Here is a 24,238-nt window from a genome sequence, read left to right as displayed (position 1 = left end):
TTCTTCAATCAGATGACGTGACTGCCCAGTGCCGAGGTTACAGCTGTGATGCTGGAAATGATTGAAGCTTTTCTCTGCATCAAAGCTGGGAGGGTTGATCCTCGATATCTTTATCCTGAGTGGGAGAGCCAGACAGATCGAGAAAGTCTCTGGTCCTTAGTTACCTGATCTCAACCAAGTGGCCTTATGGGTGCTACCACTATCCTCGGTGCCCCTGGGTTAGCGAAGAGCCCCGTTACCCCCCATTGGAAGTGTGTGGTAGGGGGTTAGAGAGTGGGTGGGGGAGTGGGATAGGGGACTGGGTCAGGGGGTGGGAAATGTGTGGACACTGGTTATCCAGGTTCATGTGTGAAAAATGATTTGTTGGGGAAGCTGTTGGAAGGTTTTTGTATTCTGTGAAACTGACTCCAGCCAAGAGTTGAGTCTTTGAGAGAGCGAATTGGGGAAGAACGAGGAAGGCTGGTTGTGAATGAGTACAGGTGTGGGCAGCCACTGCTGCCAGCAGACCCCAGACATGGCATTTGAAGGCTTCAGAATTGCAGGAGCTTTTAACAAATTGATTTATGTAGATTTTCTGCTCGTTGTGCGGAGAGATTCCAAATCCTGGAGCGCCGATTCGTGGGGCGCTGATCAGGTCCAGTAAGAGTATTTCCCTTTACTGTGCCCCAAAAATGTGAGTCAGTCTGAACCTCAATTGAGTTGTCCCCTCCCTATCGCTGGTGGCTCCCCCCGGTCGCTGTCCGCCCCCCTATCGCCGTCCGCCCCCCCATCGCCGTTGCTGCCTCTTCTCTCCACCGTGGATTTTCTCTCGGGCTCAGTGTCACTGGTCACTCCCACAAGAGGGCCTCCATCCCTTGCGATCTGCAGAGCTCCTTTACAGCCCAATATCTAGTAATTCAGTTATGTGACCCAAGGTTCATAATAATTAGACCCTCACTACATGTGCAGAGTCCGAACAAACTGGTTGATCTTACATGTAACATACGAATGAACAGAACACAGTGAGTTATATCTATATCTTATTGCACCTTGTACGATGAAAAATATAAACTAAGCAACTTTGTCCCTGTTAGTAGTTACTGAACTAACTGGGACTAACCTTTTAGCCGCCATGTATGTTCATACCTTGACTCGGAGTGTCTCAGCCTCATTGCTACTGATGAGAGAGAGTGAGATCTCTGACTGAACTCCAGGGAGACCAACGCTACCTCCTGACACCTCCCCCAACCCTGACCACGAATTGATCCAGGAACTGTCAATCAAAGCTAGCACCTAGAATTGATTTCTTCCCTCTTTTCCCCCCCCCCCCCTCCCCCCCCAGTTGTGGAGAGCACCGCATCATCATCTGTTTGACTACGTCCCGCCTGTCACATGTATTGAGTGTAAACCATTCTAACCTCATGGGGTCAACTGCTATGGGATGTGCTAAATGATTTCCCATTGTTTCAGAACTGCAAGAGTGCCAAATTTGATGGTTCTTTTGTCTGGTATTCCATCAAATTGTCCCAATTACCATTCCCGACAGCTTGGGTATCTGGGGGAGTTAGCCTTTCGTATACTTAACCTGAACTTTTTAATAACATAATCTACACCAAAATTCTTCTTGGGCTAAACGGGGTGAAGTTTCAAATGTCATCTAACTTCCCTTTCTGGGAGCAAGGACCATGCATTGTGCATTACACGTGCCATCAGACTACTGATCTTTCTAGACTTCCCGGCAGGATTTCCAGTGCAGGCATACCCTCCCTGTGATTGCTGCCTCTGGATCCTTGCACCAAGCGCGGATCCAAATATTGTGCTGCTGTGTCCATTAACTCTGCCCAGCTGGCACTGAATTGCTCGCAACGCAGCCCACCCCCGGGTTTACCCGGCGACCGTGACTGGGTGTTATCCTCGGGTTTACCCGGCGACCGTGACTGGGTGTTATCCCCAGGTTTCTCCACCTAAACAGACAGTTGCACCCACTGAATGGTTTGCTCATGGGTGTGCCACGTGACCCCCCACCTCACATCTTTCGCTTGAGCGAGTAAGACCTGTTGAGGCTTCCTTATCCTGAGTTTGGGGGGGGAGGGGGGGATTGTAAAACCAGTTCTTGTCATGTCCTTAACTTTCACCATATGCTCTCGTGCTCACTTCCAGTGACACTCAATTTGAACAAAATGTCTGCAGCATACAATGAGTTCGTGGATCTGCAGATTAAAATGTTTTTCAGTCAATAACTACAACATTTTATTGAAAGATTCATTAAAATTGTTTATTGTGATTGTAAGTATTTGATGGAGGCTGTGCTTATCCTCAATTAACAGGGTCCAACTGGAAACGGATCTGAAGATAGAGACGGAGTGGAGACGATCACTACACAATGAGCTTCAGAGGGAGAGAGACTCCATCTCACAACTCCGAGCACAAACACAGCAACTCAGCACCCTGAAGAAGGTACTGAAAACCTGAGAATCACTCTGTTCTGTTCATCCCAGTCAGCAAAAGTGTTTGATTCTCTTGCTGTTTGTATAGATCCTCTCGCTCTGAGAGATTGAGAAACGGTTCCACTCAGTGAAAGCATCACTGCCCTTGAACATTGACAGACCAGAGTCACCCTCTGTCCCAGTGATTCTCTCGAATCTCACTCATTGCCTGTGTTCCACACGAGTTTAGTTAATCTGTATCTCGTGTCTCACTCTGGTGCTCTCCTGTCTCTCTCTCTGATCATGTGACTTGAGTTCACTTTAACTTTATCGCTGGGCCCTCGCGCTCCTACTGCCCCTTGCCCGCTCTGCGCAGCACCCCCCGCACGCCCACCCTGTCGTCCTCCCCGCTCATTCACATACTGAGTTGCCTTTTCCTGATGGCCCTCTTGTATTCAGTCTCTCACTTTGTCATGCTCACTCACCCTCGTGCTTGTGGACTTTCACGTGGCTCTCACATAGCCATGCATGCCCGTTTGCACACTACTTTTCCTTCCTGTCTCGCATTAGCTCTTGCACGTGAGTGTGAGCAAAAGAGAAAGCTCTGAGCCAGTTCAAATATTGGAATGTGAGAGATTTATAGATTAACCACTGGACTCTCTGAATTCCCGGTTACACTTTCTGCTTGCTACACAACTTTCCAATTGCTGCAGTGATGAACGATTCAGTCACATGCCATTGGTAGTTAAAGATGGAGTGGGGTCAGGATCGACTTTCTGAGCCCAGAACCCAGAAAAACGTGTAAACGTGGCCGGCAGCTCAGGACCCAAAGGGCAAACATGACCTTGGCTGCTGCATATAAAATGGCGGTGGGGAGTTAGAGGCCTAGCCAATTCCTGCTCACTGCAGGAGGAGGTTGGTGTTAGGCCCCGATTGGCTGCGGTCAACCCTTGAGTCACTGGATGGAAGCAGTGGGCTCCTCTACCCCCCTTAAATCCCCATACATCTCGACCAAGGCTTCAGTTGGACCGGGCCCCAGGCCCAGGGTGGACAATCTCTATCCAGTGACCCTGGTTGGAATGGACATCAGGTGAGAACAGGATGAATTTGTTGGATGGCCTCTCGACTCATTGATTTTCCGGTCGTTTGGCTAAGGTTCTGGGGGCGACTTATCTACAGGGTGTCCACGGCGACTGGACCCCTCCATCAGGAGAGAGGTGGGGGGGTGTCCATAGGGAATGAACTCTGCAGGTTTTCCTGTTGCCAGTGGGGATGGCCTGTACAAGGAGGAAGATGGGGTAAATAAAGTGAAGGTCATGGAGTCCCATGCCGAGTTGATATATCTGAGCTCCGTTGTGCTTCACAGGAATTCCTCGATTACAAGAGGAGAATGGAGAACTGCAGAGAATCTGTGACGAGCAGGAGCAGGCACTGCAGGAACTGGGCTACAAACTCAGCGAGTAAACCATCCATTCATCTTGGTGATCGTGCACGTGGGACATTCGGCGCTCCCCCCAACCCTCCGGAAGGTGTTACCCGTCGCTGGGGTTTGGATCCACAGGCTGTGGCCACACCCACTATCTCACTGATTGACTATCCTTCATCTCTGAGCCCAGCGAGCTGATGTTCAGTGTGGGGCATCCAACGTTCGCACTGGGGTTATTGGGTACTAGGGACTGCGAGGCTTGGTCACTGATTTCCCCTCCCCCCACCCCACAACGCTGGACTATCCGACTCCAGGAGGTCTCATCACATGACCTCCTGCCTCCAGCCGCCCCACTCGGTCAAACAGCCATTTTCCCATCTCCAATATATTTATAACTAACAAAGCAAAAGTGTTCTCAGAAAATGAAAAATAATTTAAATTCCCGTATGATTTTTCTCCTTGTTCAGAGCAGTATCTTGGCGATTAATCTTTAATTCCAGGAGACTCCAGGACAGTCCTGGAAGGTTGGCAACCCCAGGTGGGGAGGCAGTGTAGGCCTTGAATTACTGATAGCTTGTCTCTGAGCAGCTAACTGGGAATAGAGCAAGGGTGGGACCTGGGATCTATCTAGGTCTGAGGCTCAGTACCCAGTGAGTGCATGTTTGTGGGGTACAGTACACTGTCTGATTCCTCACACGAGGACTCTCTTTATTCCTTCCCTCTTTCTGATTTAATTAATGATGGAACAGGCTCAAGGGGCTGAATGGCCTCTTCCTGTGCTGTATGATTTTGTGAAAAGGCTCGAGGGGCTGAATGGCCTCTTCCTGTGCTGTATGATTTTGTGAAAAGGCTCGAGGGGCTGAATGGCCTTCTGTTACTGGTTTCCTGCTGTTTTGATGTCAGTCTCGTATGCAGCTTCACTCTGTCTCCCCATTGTTTGCAACCTCTAATGTTCCTTTCCTGGGTCTACAGCAGGATATTGAACTACATAAGAACGTAAGAAATAGAAGCAGGAGTAGGCCATACGGCCCCTCGAGCCGGCTCAGCCATTCAATCAGATCATGGCTGACCTTCTACCTCAATTCCACTTTCCCACCCTATCCCCATATCCCTTGATTCCTTAGAGTCCAAAAATCTATCCATCTCAGCCATGAATATACTTAACGACTGAGCATCCACAGCCCTCTGGGATAGAGAATTCAAAGATTCACAACCCTCTGAGTGAAGAAATTCCTCCTCATTCAGTCTTAATGACAGACCCCTGGTTCTAGACTCTCAGCCATGGGAAACAACCTCTCAGCATCTACCCTGTCAAGTCCCCTCAGAGTCTTATATCTTTCAATGAGAGGTATCACAACTAATCCTGGAGACAGATTGCCTGTGTTCCCTGTCACTATGAAGCTGACGTTTGTGTTTTGTTGTATTTTGATTTTGTTGTATGTTGCTGTTAGAAATCTTTTTACAATCCTTCCCGCCCCCCCACCCCCACCCCGGTCAAAATAAATTCTTTCCTTTTTTTTAGGTCAAAACTCAAAATCGAATCAATTAAAGAAGCTAACAAAGCATTGCAGGTAATGTTATATAATACTGCTACTAGCTCACCTTCCGTGGCAGTGTTGTGTGCTGCTTTGAGACAGCAGTTACCCCTGATAAAACCGTATTACCGTGCTAAGATGGGGTGTGTCTCTTCAAGGTCACAGTTGCCTCTGATCACACTGTGTTACTGTGCTAAGACGGGGTGGTCAGAAGCATCCAGCATTCAATTACTGGCTCTTTTCCTTTTGGAAAGATTGTTTTGCACCTGCATTCAGTGCGATGTCTGCACATTCAACAAACAGTTTGTATTCTTGTTTTAACTGATGTCCCTTGTGGTTACTCAGTGAGTTGTAGGTTTTATTAGAACAGGGATGTTATTACGAGTTGTGTTAAGAGGCCTTGGGAAGAGGGCACCCCAGGTTTTGGGGGTGGGGGGTTCTCTGGGTCGGAAGAGGGCACCCCAGGTTTGGGGGGGGTTCTCTGGGTCGGAAGAGGGCACCCCAGGTTTTGGGGTTCTCTGGGTCGGAAGAGGGCACCCCAGGTTTTGGGGGGGGGGTTCTCTGGGTGGGAAGAGGGCATCTCCTGGGGTGGGGGGGGAACAACCCGCCTGTCGGCCCCCTCCAATCCGTTTGCGACAATCGGACACCTCTCCACTGCTCCCCCGTCGTCAGTCACTTCCTGTTTTAGCCCCCTGCCTTCGGGCGCTTCATGCTGTATTAGTGAGTTTACCAACTTATCCAGTCTTTAATCAACAAAAATTTCCATGTTTTTATACTTTTAATCCCCAAAATGGCTTGCTGTCTTTGAGAGAGAGTTCTGAACAGAATTTTGAGCTGAGAGTCTGAGGGACCTACTGTGATTGGCTGCTCTCCTTGTCAATCAGGAAACTCCATTGACTCATTCACCTTGGGAAAGCAAATTGAACTACTCATTCTCAACAAAACAATCTTTGTTTTCTAAATACCAGCAAAAGAAACCATAAGTGCTGTTAATCACTGGTTTACAACTGCCTTTGAAATATTGAACAGTTCATAATCAAAAAGGAGCAGTTGTTAATATTTTAAATGTGAAACTCTGAATCATCTCCTCCCCTCTGGCAGCATGAACCATCCATTGTCTCTTGGCTAAATTGGTCACATGGCATAAGACAGCTAGCCATTTAGTTGTCATCACAATGGCAGCTTTAGATTGTGCATAACAATCCCCCTTTGTTTACTAATTAACATCCCAAAACATTCAGTTCACTTGTCTGGCACCCAGCTGATAGCTTTTGTTGAAACAAAATGCTGGGAATTTTTGCTACAGCAGTAAGCTGCATCCAATTTTTCTACGCCCTAGTAGTGATATTGGATAGGATAAAAATAAATAGAGGTACTTAAAGTAGAAAAGTCACCCGGTCCAGATGGGATGCATCCTAGGTCACTGAGGGAAGTAAGGGTAGAAATTGTGGAGGCTCTGGCCACATTCTTCCAATCCTCCTCAGATATGGGGATGGTGCCGGAGGAATGGAGGATTGCAAATGTTACACCCCTGTTCAAAAAAAAGTGGAGAGGGATAAACCGGACAATTACAGGCCAGTCAGCCTAACGTCGGTGGTGGGAAAACTTTGAGACAATAATCCGGGATAAAATAAATTGGCAATTGGAAAAATATCAGCTAATAATGCCGGTGGGGGATGGTGTGAGGAGAGAGACCTCCCGTCTGGGGTGGAGGGGTGGGTGTGGCCTAGTGCCAGGAAATTGGCCAGAAATGGGAGTGCTGCAGTGGGCCTGGCTGCCCATCCCAAAGATCCTCTGGCTTGGCCCCCCCCCCCCCCCCCGACCATTGATCTTGGTGGGTCATGGCACCCCCGTCCTCTTAGGGTGCCTCCTGTCTGAGAGACCAACTGCCGCATGGAAGGATGATGAAGCGGGAAGGCTCAGCATGCCCTGTGGGCCTGTTTTGCAAAGTGACTGGAGACCTGACCGTACGGTTTCTGTCCCCTCTTCTGACCTTTGCATCATTGGAATGTGTTCCCTGGGGGCAAAGGTCAAGAAAATCAGTTACCCTGCGTTGGATAACAGGGAGGCAGGATTGTCCTGTTCTTCCCCCCCCCCCCCTGTTTACTGATCAATTTCCCCCCACGTGCCAGGCCATAAATATAAGATAGTCACTAATAAATCCAATAGGGAATTCAGGAGAAACTTCTTTACCCAGAGAGTGGTTAGAATGTGGAACTCACTACCACAAGGAGTAGTTGAGGCGACTAACAGATGCATTTAAGGGGAAGATAGATAAACACGAGGGAGAAAGGAATGTTGATGGGGAGGGAGGAGGCTCGCGTACAGCATAAACGCCGGCACAGACCCATTGGGCCGAATGACCTGTTTCTGTGCTGCAGACTAACCCTATACTCTGACCTGCTGCAAAGCGTCAGAAAACGCAGTTATAAAATAGTCTGTTGATATATATATATATATATACACTTGTGGACCTGCTCCAGTGGAGGTGATTGTATAATTCAGGTAATTGACTAATAAACGAACTGCATCCTCTACGTCATTTATGGGCACAAGCCCCATTATAGATTTCAGCCTACAATCTAATCTGACATTCCACTGCAGTACTGAGGGAGTGCCGCACTGTCGGGGGGGGGGGGGTGCCGCACTGTCGGGGGGGGGGGGGGGGTGCCAGTACTGAGGGAGTGCCGCACTGTCGGGGGGGGGGGGGGGGGGTGCCGCACTGTCGGGGGGGGGGGGGGGTGCCAGTACTGAGGGAGTGCTGCACTCTCGGGGGGGGGGGGGGGGGTGCCAGTACTGAGGGAGTGCCGCACTGTCGGGGGGGGGGGGGGGGGGGTGCCAGTACTGAGGGAGTGCTGCACTGTCGGGGGGGGGGGGGGGGTGCCGCACTGTCGGGGGGGGGGGGGTGCCAGTACTGAGGGAGTGCTGCACTCTCGGGGGGGGGGGGGGGGGGGGTGCCAGTACTGAGGGAGTGCCGCACTGTCGGGGGGGGGGGGGGGGGTGCCAGTACTGAGGGAGTGCTGCACTGTCGGGGGGGGGGGGGTGCCAGTACTGAGGGAGTGCCGCACTGTCGGGGGGGGGGGGGGGGTGCCAGTACTGAGGGAGTGCCGCACTGTCGGGGGGGGGGGGGGTGCCAGTACTGAGGGAGTGCTGCACTGTCGGGGGGGGGGGGGGGTGCCAGTACTGTGGGGAGTGCTGCACTGTCGGGGGGGGGGGGTGCCAGTACTGAGGGAGTGCCGCACTGTCGGGGGGGGGGGGGGGTGCCAGTACTGAGGGAGTGCCGCACTGTCGGGGGGGGGGGGTGCCAGTACTGAGGGAGTGCTGCACTGTCGGGGGGGGGGGGGGTGCCAGTACTGAGGGAGTGCTGCACTGTCGGGGGGGGGGGGGGTGCCAGTACTGAGGGAGTGCTGCACTGTTGGGGGCCCCATCCTTCAGGTGAGACGTTAAACCGAAGCCCTGTCGTCTTGTCCCATTGGTTCAGGTGGACATTTTTTTATTCGTTCATGGGACGTGGGCGTCGCTGGCGAGGCCGGCATTTATTGCCCATCCCTAATTGCCCTTGAGAAGGTGGTGGTGAGCCGCCTTCTTGAACCGCTGCAGTCCGTGTGGTGACGGTTCTCCCACAGTGCTGTTAGGAAGGGAGTTCCAGGATTTTGACCCAGTGACGATGAAGGAACGGCGATATATTTCCAAGTCGGGATGGTGTGTGACTTGGAGGGGAACGTGCAGCTGGTGTTGTTCTCATGTGCCCGCTGCCCTTGTCCTTCTAGGTGGTAGAGATCAAGGGTTTGGGAGGTGCTGTCGAAGAAGCCTTGGCGAGTTGCTGCAGTGCATCCTGTGGATGGTGCACACTGCAGCCACAGTGCACCGGTGATGAAGGGAGTGAATGTTTAGGGTGGTGGATGAGATGCCAATCAAGCGGATGGCTTTGATCCCCATTACACTGAGCTTGAAGAGCTCCTGGTGTCTTGGCCATCATTCCCCTCTCAGTGAAATCAGATTAAGCCATTTGTGTCTCGCTGTCTTTAGGATCTTGCTGTACACAAATTGGCTGCCACATTCCCTTGCTTAACACTTCAAAAAGTGATTGACAGTGAAGTGCCCTGAGAGACCTGATGGGCTGGATAATTCTCTTCAGACTGTTCTCTAATCAGCAGTCAAACAAAAAAGTTCCAGATTAAAGCAGTAGATTGGAGGGAATTCTTTTCATGAGATTCTTTCCTTCAGTTTCCTGGTGGGTATAGTCCCCAGGGCTACTCCCAATACGTCAGTCAAGTGGCCGTTCTTTGTGTGTGAGTTAATAGCCGGCCTGTTTGATCTGGGAGTATCCCAGCTTCTCCGAGGCTGCCTTGCCTGGTGCCCACACATGTACACGTGCCAGCAAGGTCATGAGGTGGTAATCAGAGTGGCAATTCCCTCTTCTAACGTGAGAGATGTTGTGGCCAGTTTTAGTATCACTGCCAGCTGAGGTAGTTTAGCCCAGCACAAATTGGACCTTTGAGCTTGGGAGCATCTGGTTGATATAACTCATTACCACACTGGGCAGAACCTTCAGTCACTGGCCAATGGTGGCACTTTCTGAACACAATCTAAAGTGATTAGTTTTCCAGCCAGTGATCCTTTTTTTTTAACTAAAAGATTGAGTAGGATAGAGTTATACAGCACGGATAGAGGCCCTTCGGTCCATCGTGTCCGCGCCGGCCATCAGCCCTGTCTACTCTAATCCCATATTCCAGCATTTGGTCCGTAGCCTATAGAGTCATAGAGTATAGGATGGGCCTATACTCTCTGGAATTTAGAAGAATGAGAGGTGATATCATTGAAACATACAAAATTATGAGGGGGCTTGTCAGGGTAGATGCTGAGAGGCTGTTGCCCCTGGCTGGAGCGTCTAGAACTAGGGGGCATAGTCTTAGGATAAGGGGTCAACCATTTAAGACTGAGGAGGAATTTCTTTACACCGTGGGTTGCTAATGTTTGGAATTCTCTACCACCGAGAGCTGTGGAGTTGTTGAGTATATTCAAGGCTGAGATAGATAGATTTTTGGACTCTAGGGGAAATCAAGGGATGCAGGGATCGGGCAGGAAAGTGGAGTTGAAGTAGAAGATCGGCCATGATCTTACTGACTGGCGGAGCAGGCTCGAGGGGCCGTATGGCCTACTCCTGCTCCTATTATGTTCTTATGAATTCACTTTCCGTCTTGCACCAGAAGCGGGATGTTTTCAGGCTGTTTCATGCGACATGCACATTGTGTTTCCAATCTCCAGGGTTTGGTGTGGCTGAAGGACAGGGACGCTACAAGCTGCAAACTGTGTGAGAAGGAGTTCTCCATCTCCACCAGGAAGGTAAATGACACACTGAGAATAACTTACCAGCAGGGTCATGTTCCTCTGGTGGGAGAGTCCAGAACAAGGGAGCATAATCTTAACATTAGAGCTAGGCTGTTCAGGGGGTGGTGTCAGGAAGCACTTCACACAATGGGTAGTGAAAATCTGGAACTCTCTTCCCCCAAAAAGCTGTGGATGCTGGTGGTCAATTGAAAATTTCAAAACCAAGACTGATAGATTTTTGTTGGGTAAGGGTATTAAGGTTAGGGAACGAAGGCAGTTAAATGGAGTTAAGGAACAGATCAGCCGTGATCTAATTGAATGGTGGAACAGGCTTGAGGGGCTGAATGGTCTCCTCCTGTTCCTATAATCGTCATTAGTAAAGCATTGCTCCCGCTCGCAACAGTGTGACCTTTCACTTTGGGCCAAATCCAGTCCAGACTGGGATGAAAACTCACTTAGAATATATTTCCTATATTTGTTTTGAACCTGATGTATTTATATTATTGTTAAAGATAATATAAATACAATAATATAAATACATCAGGTTCAAAACAAATATAGGAAATAAAATTACATAAAAATACAGCAGAAGTGATTTAAAAAAAAAACAAGGCGTGTGATCAGTTAAAATGTGTGTTAAAAACATCAGGGCGAAAGGGCAGTGTGGGCCTATTGCCCAGTTAAAAGTTCTAGACACTAATGCACGTAACATAATTAATAAAACAAATGAATTTGAAGCACAAATTCAGCTTAAAGGGTCTGACGTAGTGGCCATCACTGAGACCTGGCTATAAACTGGGCGTGACGGGGAGATAAATATTCCAGGTTATAAGATCTTTAGAAAGGACAGGGAAATTGGAAAAGGAGGAGGAGTGGTGATATTGACAAGGGACACTATTACAGCATTAGAAAGAATGGATATCAGTAAGGGTGAGCAGGTAGTAGGAACTCTCTGGGTAGAACTGAGGAATAGAAAAGGATGCACGACTTTGGTGGGAGTTGTTTATAGACTTCCAGATAGCAGTAATAAAGTGTCCAGATTCATAAATGTGGAGATCAGAGACGCTTATTTCAAAAACAGAGTAGTTATAATGGGAGACTTTAATTTTCACATAGATTGGGAGAAGCAGAACAGCTCGAGTCCCAAAGGCAGTGAATTTCTTGTGTATTCGGGATGGTTTCTAGAACAATATGTTCCTGAGCCAAGAGAACAGGCCATCTTCGATTTAATAATAAGTAGTGAGCCTGAATTAGTCTATAATCTAAGGGTAAGGGAACACCTAGATAACAGTGACCATAATATGATGTGGTTCGATACTAGGTGTGAGGGAGAAGAGTGAGTCACGAACCAAGGTTTTAAATTTAGGTAAGGCTGACTGTGGAGGGATGAGGCAGGAATTGACCACAATAGACTGGGCAGAACTGCTAACTGATAAAATTACAGATGAACAGCGAGAGGTGTTTGAAAAAGTATTTGGTAGAATACAAGACCTGTACATACAAAGGGCAAGAGCTCTACTTGTGCAATTAAACAACCTTGGTCAACAAGGGAAGCGAGAGCTGGTATAAAATGGAAAGGCTTGTACAAAAGCAAATAACAGTGGAGATCCCACGGACTGAGAGAAATAAAGAACAGCAAAGGGATAGAAAAAAAGTGGTAAAAGCTGCAAAAAGGGAATAAGAGAAAAAGGTTGCGAGGGATATCAAGGACAACACTAAAGGTTTTTACAAGTATATTAGGAGAAAGAGGGTGGCTAAGAGTAATGTGGGCCCCTTAATAACAGACGCAGGTGACATTGTAAATCAGGAAATCAGACTTGCTAAATAGTCACTTTGGTCTTCAGAGTGGAGGATGAGGATAAAGTACCAGAGATACAAGGAAAATTTAAAATAAATCAAGGGGAGGAACTTACTACATTTAATATAAGTAAAAAAACATGGAGAAACTAATGTTATTAAATACAGACACATCTCCAGGACCTGATGGTTTCCACCTCAGGATATTAAAAGAAGTAGGTGAGGAAAATGTTGGTGCATTAGTCACAATCTTCCAAAATTCTCTCAATTCAGGAATTGTCCCCTTGGATTGGAAAATTGCCAGTGTCACTCCACTATTTAAGAAGGGTAAAAAGGATGAACATGGAAATGATAGGCCTATTAGTCTAATAGTTGTGGTGAAGTTACTAGAATCTGTTATTAGGGGCAGAGTGACTGAGCATTTGGACAAATATGAGCTGATCAGAGAGAGCCAGCGTGGATTTGTAAAGGGTAAGTCATGTCTAACAAACCTAATTGAATTTTTTGAGGAGGTAACTAACGTGGTAGAAAAGGGAGTGTCTACAGATGTTGCTTATATGGACTTCCAGAAGGCATTCAACAAGAATCGACAAAAATGAAAGCGCATGGAATTGGAGGCAACCTATTGACATGGATAGGGAATTGGTCAGGAGGCAGAGAGTAGGGATAATGGATATGTGGTCAAATTGGCAGAATGTGACTAGTGGTGTCCTCCCAGGGATCTGTACTGGGCCTCATCTTTTCACTCTACTTATACATGACTTGAATGAAGGGATAGAGAGCTGTATATTTAAGTTTGCTGACTACACTAAGTTAGGTGGCACAGTAAATAATGAAGATGGGAGCAGAAAGTTGCAAAGGGACATTGGGTGGGCAAAAATGTGGCAGATGGAGTTGATCGAAACTACAGTACAGAAACAGGCCATTCGACCCAACTGGTCTACGCTGGTATGCTCCACACGAGCCTCCTCCCTCCCTACTTCATCTAACCCTATTAGGATAATCTTCTGTTTTCTCCTTCTTGTGCTTTCTAAATTCCCCTTAAATGCATCTATGCTATTTGTCTCAACTACTCCTTGTGGTAGCATGTTCCTCATTTTTACCATTCTTTGGGTGAAGAAGTTTCTCCTGAATTCCCTATTGGATTTATTAGCCACTATTTTATATTGATGACCTCCAGTTTTGGACTCCTCCGCAAGTGGAAACATTTTCTCTACGTCTACCCTATCAAACCCTTTCATTATCTTAAAGTTCTCTCCGGTCACTCCCAGCCTTTTTCCAGAGAAAAGATCCCTAGCGTATTCAGCCTTTCCTGATAAGGATATGCTCTCAGTTCTGGTATCATCCTTGTGAATCTTTTTTGCACCTTCTCCAATGCCTCTATATCCATTCTATAATATGGAGACCAGAACAGTGCACAGTGTGGTCTAACCAAGGTTCTGTACAAGTTTAACATAACTTCTTTGCTTTTCAATTCTATCCCCCTAGAAATGAACCCCAGTGCTTGATTTATCTCTTACGGCCTTTTTAAGCTGCGTTATTACTTTGTGATTTGTGTATCTGTACCCCTAGATCCCTTTGCTCGTCTATCCCGTTTAGACTCATTATCCAAGCAGTATGTGGACTCCTTATTCTTCCTACTGAAATGCACCACCTCATACTTATTTATATTGAAATTCATTTGCCAATTACATGCCCATTCTGCAAGTTTATTAATGTCCTCTTGCATTTGACACATTTTTCCTTTGTATTAACTACACCCCCCAATTTGGTGTGGTCCTCAAATTTTGAAATTGTACTTCTGATCGTTGATAAATTGTGGACAACAGTGGTCCCAGCACCAATCCCTGTGGAACACCACTTCCTACCTTTTGCCAGTAGCTACCCTTAACCTCTCTTTTCTGAATAGTAGCCAGCTCGCTATCCATTCTGATACCTGTCCCCGACTCCACGTGCTCTGACCTTAGCCATGAGTCTACAATGCGGTACCTTATCGAAGGCCTTTTGAAAATCCAAATATATTACATCTACTATATTACCCTTGTCTATTCTTTACTACTTCAGAGAATTCAATAAGGTTGGTCAAGCATGACTTTCCCTTCTGAAATCCATGCTGACTATTATATTTTTGTTCTCTAGTGGGAGAACCGTCACCACACAGACTGCAGCAGTTCAAGAAGGTGGCTCACCACCACCTTCTCAAGGGCAATTAGGGATGGGCAATAAATGCCGGCCTCGCCAGCGACGCCCACATCCAACGAATGAATAATAAAAAAAAGTCTTTGTTATATCCTTGAGAGAGATTCCATTATCTTTCCTACCATCGATGTTAAGTTAACTGGTTTATAGTTCCCTGGACTTGTTTCTCCCTTTTTAAATATAGGAATAACATTAGCTGTCTGCCAGTCCTCTGGCACAATTTCCTTTTCTAGTGAATTTTTATATCTATGTAATCGTGCCTCTGCTATAGAATATTCACGGATGCAATCCATGCGGACCAGGGGTTTTATCCTCTTAAGTTTGATTTAGTTTATCAATTATCTCCCCCCTTTCTATCTTAAATGTTTCAATATCTTTTTTGATCTCTTCTAATGTCCTGCCTGCCTTGTTAGTCTCCCTGGTAAATACGGAGGCAAAGTAACTATTCAACATTTCTGCCATTTCGCTGTCATTACCTGTGAGTTTATCTTATGCATCCCTTCATGCTCCTATCCCTACACTGATTTTTCTTTTGTTATTTATTTGTCTGCAGAATACTTTACCATTTTTATATTCCTTGATAATTTAATCTCGTCCCTCTTTGCTTTCCTAATTGTTTTTTTGACTTCTTGTCTAACCTCTTCATATTGCCTTTTGTCATCCTTCTTTATTGTCTATGTACTTAGTGTATACCTTTTTCTTAGTTTCAATTTTACCCTTATCTCTCCATCGTGTTTCATTATTCCCTAGTTTGCTCTTTTTAGTGGAATATACTTCTCCTGAACACTCTTGATTACCGTTTTAATTTGTTAAAAAATTTTTCCAGTTTACCTTCCGTAGTTCCATTCTCATCCCCTTAAAATGAGCTTTTTTCCCATTTGTCTGTCTTATGTCTTTCTCAGTCACTATTTTAAATCTTATTATGTTATGATCGCTATTGCCTAGATGTTCCCCTATGCTTACTTCTCTTATCTATTCTGGTTCATTTCCCATTACTAGATCCAGCAGTGATTCCTCTCTTTTTGGGATTCTCACATACTGGGTAAGAAAGGAGTCCTGTCCAAACTGTTTAAAAACTCCCATTTCCTTTTCCCCTACCTCTTGTCAATTCATTTCGGAGTAGTTGAAATCTCCCATGAATATTAGTCAATTTTTTTTTACTCATTTCATAAATTTGGCTACATATTTCATCCTCCATTTCACTTCCACTATTAGGTGGTCTGTTGAATATACCTATTAACTTGATCGACCCCTTCTTATCCTTTGTCCCAATCCATATGGATTCTGTTTCCATCTTAATGTCACTTATGTCCCTTTTTTCTATTGCCATTATGTTGTCTCCAATTAGTACAGCTACTCCACCCCCTTCCTTCCCTATCATTTCTAAATACATTATATCCTGCAATATTTAACTTCTTTATGCAGCCATGTTTCAGTTATCCCTACCAAATCTGACTAATCGCTATTGCCTCCAGTTCCCTTGTTTTGTTTCGGATGCTGTGCACATTGCTGTACAGGCAACTTAATTTGTTTTTAGTAATTGTTCAATTCCCTTTCTAAGTCATTTTGTACTCCTGTTCTATTACTGTATTTGTTCCCTGTTTGTTACCCTTATTCCTTACCTTGGTTTGACCTTTACTCTCATTTCCTTTTTCTTCTCGCATGTTATCTTCCCCAGATCCCTCTCCCTGTCTTACCAGTTTAAAGTCCTATCCACAGCCCTATTTATCCTTTCCGCTCGGACACTGGTCCCATTCCGGTTCAGGTGGAGCCCGTCCCAGTGGTACAGCTCCTTCCTGTCCCAGTACTGGTGTCAGTGTCCCATGAAATGGAACCCTTCCTTCCCACACCACTCTTTCAGCCACACACTCACCTTCCTGATCTGCCATTCCCTACGCCAATTAGCACGTGGGCTCAGGTAGTAATCTTGAGATTACCACCTGTGAGGTCCTGTTTTTTAATTTAGTTCCTAACTTCTGATATTCCCTTAGCAGGACATCCTCCCTTTTCTTCCCTGTATTATTGTTCCCAACATGGACCACGACAACTGGATCTTCCCCCTTCCTTTCCAAGTTCCTCTCCAGTTGCTCCGAGATAGCCTTTACCCTTACACCAGGTAGGCAACACACCCTCCTGGACTCCTGGTCGTGAGTGCAGAGGATGCTATCTATCCCCCTAATTATCGAATTCCCTATGACTACAACCTTTCTATTCTGCTCCTCCCCCCTTGGACAGCCTCATGCTCCATGATGCCATGGTTAGCATTCTGGCTGTCCACCCTGCAGCCTAAATCCTTATACGCAAAGGTAGCAAGTACATTGTATCTGTTGGACAGGACCAGTGTCTGTGGGACCTCCTCCTCTACTTCCCCTTGGTTCCCCTTACCCTGCTGTGTCGGAGTGTCTCTAACTTGCACTCCAGCTCAAGGACTCTTGAGTTGGAATGACTCAAAGCAGAGACATTTCCTGCAGATATGGCAATCCGGGACCATCTTGCTGTCCACAGACTCCCACATACCACGGTCCTGTTCAATGTGTGAAAGTGAGGTCTTCCACTTTGGACCAAAGAAAGATAGATCAGAGTATTTCCTAAATGGCGAGAAGCTAGGAACTATAGATGAGCAGAGAGATTGAGGGGTCCAAGTACAGAAATCAATAAAAGCCAGTGGACAGGTACAAAAAATAATTAAAAGTGCTAATGGACTGTTGGCCTTTATGTCAAAAGGGCTGGAATCCAACTGGAGGAAGTAATGCTACAGAGCTCTGGTCAGACCCCATCTGGAGTACTGTATTCAGTTCTGGGCACCGCATCTCAGGAAGGATATATTGGCAGATTCACCAGCATGATACTGGGGCTAAAATGATTAAATTATGAGGATAGCTTGCATCGACTAGGCTTGCATTCCCTTCAGTTTAGAAGATTAAGAGGTGATCTAATTGAGGTGTTTAAGATGATTAAAGGAGTTGATAGGGCAGATAGAGAGAAACTATTTCCTCTGATGGGTGAGTCCAGAAAAAGGGCCATAGCATTAAAATTAGAGCTAGCCCATTCAGGGTTGATGTCAGGAAGCAATTCTTCCCACAAAGGGCAGTGGAAACCTGGAACTCTTTCTCCTAAAAAGCTGTTGAGACTGGGGTTCAATTGAAAATTTCAAAACTGAGATTGATTTTTGTTGAGCAAGGGTATTAAGGGTTATAGAACCAAGGTGGCTAGATGGAATTACAGATCATCCATGATCCAGTTGAATGGTAGAACATGCTTGAGGGGCTGAATGGCCTCCTGTTCCAGTGTTCCTACAAACGAGTGTTGAGCAGTTTGAATTCACGTCCTATTGAGTGAATTCACAGCACCAAACCGCCCGAATTTGGCACCTATCCCACATTATACTTATCCTGGGAGTGTTTGATGGGCTAGTGTAGAGGGAGCTTTACCCTGGGAGTGTTGGATAAGGGCAGTATAGAGGGAGATTTAATCTCTAACCCGTGCTGTAACTGCCCTGGCAATGTTTAATAGGACAGTGTAGAGGGAGTTTTACTCTGTATCTAAGCTGTGCTGCCCTGGGAGAGTGTGATGCTGAAACTGGGGAAGATGCCTTGAGAACAAAAATGTTTAACCTTGTGTTTGGTTTGTCTTCTCATGGGGTGAGCTTCCCAGACATTGCAGTCTTGAGTTGTACATGCTAAGATCTATTATTTGTTAAGAGTATTGGTGTGTATCATGTTACAGTCTACAGCCACTTGCTTTAGAAATGTTTGTGAAGCTGCAATGTTTTTCCACTGGTGTTCCTCCCCTCCTGTAGCTGCTGCCTTAGGCTTGGGCACTCTCAGAGTACCATTCACCCTCCTGTAGACCATCAGTGTGAGCAGGGAGCTTATAGCCAAAACTAATCCTGTCCTCATTTTCTAGCAGAGGCCTGAGCAGCATAGAGGAAGATTTACAAAGCTCTGTCCTTGCAAATCTGCCTTCCATTCCTCTCAAATCCTTGAATGTGTTGTCACCTCCCAAATCCATGCCCATATTTCCCTCAACTCCATGCCTGAACCCCTCCAATCTGGTTTCCACTCCTGTCACCGCACTGAAACGGTCCTAATCAAAGTTACAAATAAGATCATCCAAAAACACATCAGGTTCCACATGTATGCTGACGATACCCAGCTCCCTCAACCCCTCCATTGCCTCTGTTATCGCACTGCTTTTCTGACATCTAGTCCTGGATGAGCCGAAATTCCTCCAATTAAATACTGGGAAGACCAAAGCCTTTGTCTTTGGTCCCCACCACAAACTCTGTTTCCTAGCCACCGACTCCATCTCTCTCCCTGACTATTGAGGCTGAACCGAACCGTTCGTAACCTTGGCGTCCTATTTGACCCCGAGCTGAGCTTCCGACCTCATATCTGCTCCATCACCAAGACTGCCTACTTCCACCTCCATAACATTGCTCGTCTCCACCCCTGGCTCAGCTCATCTGCTGCTGCTGAAAGCCTCATTCATGCCCATTACCTCCCAACTCGACTATTCCAATGCTTTTCTGGCTGGCCTCCGATCTCCACCCCCCACTTCATAAACTTGTGCTCATCCTTTGCTGCCCGTATCCTAACTCACACCAAGTCCTGTTCACCCATCACCCTTGTGCTCACTGACCAACATTAGCTCTCAGTCCACCACTGCCTCAAATTTAAAGTTCTCACCCTTGTGTTCAAATCCCTCCCTATCTTTGTAAGCTCCTCCAGCCCAACAACCCTTCAAGAATTCTGCGCTCCTCCAATTCTGGCCTCTTAACCATCCCTGATTTCCTTCGCCCCTCCATTGGTGGCCATGCCTTCAGCTATGGAATTTCCTAGTTAAACCCCTCTGCCTCAGCTTTGTCACCCTTCTTTTGGCTCGGGGTCAATGTTTGTCTGATTACGCTGTTGTGAAGCGCCTTGGGATGTTTTCCTTTGTTAAAGGTGCCAATTAAATGTTGTTGGTAAGCAGAGTTAGGTTTTCTATTTAACGTGAAGTAAAATGCGTAACTGCAGCAGTGTTGATGAAGCTCTGATTTCTGTCATTATCCTCTCCTCAGCATCACTGCAGAAACTGTGGGGAGATCTTCTGCAACACCTGCTCTGACAATGAGCTTCCTCTGCCCTCTTCACCGAAACCTGTGCGTGTGTGCGACACCTGTCATGCACTGCTACTGCAGCAATGTTCCTCCAACACCGCCTGAGATTCCCCAATGCACGCAGCCTGATTTTGGGGGGGTGTGAGGAGGGTCTCGTGTAGCATTAACGCCACATGGACATGCAATAACCCACTTTCCTGTTTTGTGAAGACTTTGATATTGGCAGTTTTGTACCTGTCATTTCTGCAGGTTATTGGAGACATTTGCTGTGTTGCTCAATGACAGTGCTTCTAATTCACATAACTGGCACTAATTTGGATGTCTGTATAATTTTGTATTAACAATGAGTATTTTTAAATGTATTTAAATAAGATCACTAATGCAGTATTTGGTTGAAAAGCTGAACTTTTGCTGGTGTACGATTTATTTCTGCCCTTCAAATTGAACTAACTGAGTAGGAGGTAATTGAGTGGAATTTTTCTTTTGATTTCTTGGGATTATCTAATTGTTTCACATGATGTAAGTGGAAGCTGGTGTGTATTGATATTCAATGGCAGAAGTTGTTTTATATTAAAATCTCTGCCTGATCAAGGACACTTCAGTCATAAAATTATAACACTACTTAAATAGTTTCTGCACCAGCTGCTGCTTGTAAATCAATTGAGGCCTATAAATCAAACTGTCCCTAATTGCTGATCTGATTCAGAGCCATAGACTGGGGGAAATGAAACAATGGCCATGACATCCCTCACCTTAATGAGCACAAATTCCCCATGAAAAAAACCCCACTGCAAGTGATATTGAGCAGAGGTGTTTGAAGCTGTTAACACTATTGACTTAAACAGCAGGAGAACTCCCTGCTCCTGTAAATAGTTTTGTGGGATTTTTACAATGAATGGACATACTGCTCCATTTTCACATCTTATAAGCAGCCACAACACTAGAGGCTGGGGAAGGTTACAGAGCCCAGTATTTATACTGGCTAGATTCTGCATGAGATACAAATAGTGTTGGTGTTCACACACACACAATACAGCTGAGGCTGTGGGCTTCAGTTTATTAACAGGGACCAGGCATCACTAACTAACCAGAATTTTTAAGGTGGGAGTTATGAGTGACACAAAACTGGTGGGAAATAAACTGACTTACATCTGGGAACATGGACTCGTGTTTTATAGGAAGAGAGAGAACTTAGATTGTGAGTGGGCAAAACTGGTGAATGGATTTCAATGTAGGTAAGTGAGGTCATCCATTTTGGACCTAAAATGGATAGATCAGAGTACTTTCTAAATGGTGAAAAGCTCAAACCAGTGGTGGTCCAAAGAGAGTTAAGGGATAGAAGTTATAGCTGCAGCTATACAGAGTACTGTGTTCAGTTCTGGGCACCGCACCTTAGGAAAAATATATTGGCCTTGGAGGGAGTGTAGTGCAGATTTACTAGAATAATACCTGGACTCCATCTGTAGTGGGTAAGTTGTTAGAGGGTATTCTGAGGGACAGGATCTACAGGCATTTGGAGAGGCAGGGACTGATTAGGAACAGTCAGCATGGTTTTGAGAGGAAAATCATGTCTCACGAATTTGATTGAGTTTTTTGAAGGGGTAACCAAGAAGATGGATGAGGGCTGTGCAGTAGACGTGGTCTACATGGACTTCAGCAAAGCCTTTGACAAGGTACCGCATGGTAGGTTGTTACATAAGGTTAAATCTCACAGGATCCAAGGTGAGGTAGCCAATTGGATACAAAATTGGCTTGACGACAGAGGGTGGTTGTAGAGGGTTGTTTTTCAAACTGGAGGCCTGTGTCCAGCGGTGTGCTTCAGGGATCGGTGCTGGGTCCGCTGTTATTTGTTATTTATATTAATGATTTGGATGAGAATTTAGGAGGCATGGTTAGTAAGTTTGCAGATGACACCAAGATTGGTGGCATTGTGGACAGTGAAGAAGGTTATCTAGGATTGCAACGGGATCTTGATAAATTGGGCCAGTGGGCCGATGGAGTTTAATTTAGATAAATGTGAGGTGATGCATTTTGGTAGATCGAATCGGGCCAGGACCTACTCCGTTAATGGTAGGGCGTTGGGGAGAGTTATAGAACAAAGAGATCTAGGAGTACAGGTTCATAGCTCTGTGGAGTCACAGGTGGATAGGGTGGTGAAGAAGGCATTCAGCATGCTTGGTTTCATTGGTCAGAACATTGAATACAGGAGTTGGGATGTCTTGTTGAAGTTGTACAAGACATTAGTTAGGCTGCACTTGGAATACTGTGTACAGTTCTGGTCACCCTATTAGAATCATAGAAGTTTACAACATGGAAACAGGCCCTTCGGCCCAACATGTCCATGTCGCCCAGTTTATACCACTAAGCTAGTCCCAATTGCCTGCACTTGGCCCATATCCCTCTATACCCATGTAACTGTCCAAATGCTTTTTAAAAGACAAAATTGTACCCGCCTCTACTACTGCCTCTGGCAGCTCGTTCCAGACACTCACCACCCTTTGAGTGAAAAAATTGCCCCTCTGGACCCTTTTGGATCTCTCCCCTCTCACCTTAAATCTATGTCCCCTACCTTTGGGAAAAGATTTTGACGATCTACCTTATCCTATGCCCCTCATTATTTTATAGACTTGTATAAGATCACCCCTCAACCTCCTACTCTCCAGGGAAAAAAGTCCCAGTCTATCTAACCTCTCCCTATAAGTCAAACCATCAAGTCCTGGTAGCATCCTAGTAAATCTTTTCTGCACTCTTTCTAGTTTAATATCCTTTCTATAATAGGGTGACCAGAACTGTACACAGTATTCCAAGTGTGGCCTAACTAATGTCTTGTACAACTTCAACAAGACATCCCAACTCCTGTATTCAATGTTCTGACCAATGAAACCAAGCAAGCTGAATGCCTTCTTCACCACCCTATCCACCTGCGACTCCACTTTCAAGAAGCTATGAACCTGTACTCCTAGATCTCTTTGTTCTATAACTCTCCCCAACGCCCTACCATTAACGGAGTAGGTCCTGGCCCGATTCGATCTCCCAAAATGCATCACCTCATATTTATCTAAATTAAACTCCATCTGCCATTCATCGGCCCACTGGCCCAATTTATCAAGATCCCGTTGCAATCCTAGATAACATTCTTCACTGTCCACGATGCCACCAATCTTGGTGTCATCTGCAAACTTACTAACCATGGCTCCTAAATTCTCATCCAAATCATTAATATAAATAACAAATAACAGCGGACCCAGCACCGATCCCTGAGGCACACCACTGGTCACAGGCCTCCAATTTGAAAAACAACCCTCTACAACCACCCTCTGTCTTCTGTCGTCAAGCCAATGTTGTATCCAATTGGATACCTCACCTTGGATCCCATGAGATTTAACCTTATGTAACAACCTACCATGCGGTACCTTGTCAAAGGCTTTGCTAAAGTCCATGTAGACCACGTCTACTGCACAGCCCTCATCTATCTTCTTGGTTACCCCTTCAAAAAACTCAATCAAATTCGTGAGACATGATTTTCCTCTCACAAAACCATGCTGACTGTTCCTAATCAGTCCCTGCCTCTCCAAATGCCCGTAGATCCTGTCTCTCAGAATACCCTCTAACAACTTACCCACTACAGATGTCAGGCTCACCAGTCTGTAGTTCCCAGGCTTTTCCCTGCCGCCCTTCTTAAACAAAGGCACAACATTTGCTACCCTCCAATCTTCAGGCACCTCACCTGTAGCGGTGGATGATTCAAATATCTCTGCTAGGGGACCCGCAATTTCCTCCCTAACCTCCCATAACGTCCTGGGATACATTTCATCAGGTCCCGGAGATTTATCTACCTTGATGCGCGTTAAGACTTCCAGCACCTCCCTCTCTGTAATATGTACACTCCTCAAGACATCACTATTTACTTCCCCAAGTTCCCTAACATCCATGCCTTTCTCAACCGTAAATACCGATGCGAAATATTCATTTAGGATGTCACCCATCTCTTGTGGTTCCGCACATAGATGACCTTGTTGATCCTTCAGAGGCCCTACTTTCTCTTTTGCCCTTTATGTATTTGTAGAAGCTCTTTGGATTCACCTTTGCCTTATCTGCCAAAGCAATCTCATGTCCCCTTTTTGCCCTCCTGATTTCCGGCAATCTCTATACTCTTCAAGGGATCCACTTGATCCCAGCTGCCTATTCTAGAAAGAGTGCAGAAAAGATTTACTAGGATGCTACCGGGACTTGATGGTTTGACTTATAGGGAGAGGTTAGATAGACTGGGACTTTTTTCCCTGGAGAGTAGGAGGTTGAGGGGTGATCTTATACAAGTCTATAAGGTAGATAGTCAAAATCTTTTCCCAAAGGTAGGGGAGTCTATAACGAGGGGGCATAGATTTAAGGTGAGAGGGGAGAGATACAAAAGGGTCCAGAGGGGCAATTTTTTCACTCAAAGGGT

The 24,238-nt window shown here is 46.0% G+C and overlaps 1 protein-coding gene across 1 annotated transcript; it reads left to right on the top strand.

Moving 5' to 3' along the window:
* The first annotated feature begins 2,929 nt into the window (after nt 1–2,929).
* LOC137340255 (RUN and FYVE domain-containing protein 2-like) lies at nt 2,930–20,952 on the top strand. Its single transcript, XM_068002673.1, has 5 exons — nt 2,930–2,984; nt 3,772–3,865; nt 5,354–5,402; nt 10,635–10,712; nt 19,756–20,952. The coding sequence occupies exons 1-5, from the start codon at nt 2,930–2,932 to the stop codon at nt 19,897–19,899; spliced, it is 420 nt and encodes a 139-aa protein (XP_067858774.1). The 3' UTR covers nt 19,900–20,952.
* Nucleotides 20,953–24,238: the final 3,286 nt, after the last annotated feature.

The sequence above is a fragment of the Heptranchias perlo genome, chromosome 21 (assembly GCF_035084215.1).
Source record: "Heptranchias perlo isolate sHepPer1 chromosome 21, sHepPer1.hap1, whole genome shotgun sequence".
Lineage (NCBI taxonomy): Eukaryota > Metazoa > Chordata > Chondrichthyes > Hexanchiformes > Hexanchidae > Heptranchias > Heptranchias perlo.
Note: the sequence above shows the minus strand (reverse complement) of the source record. Positions and strands in the feature narration are given on the sequence as shown.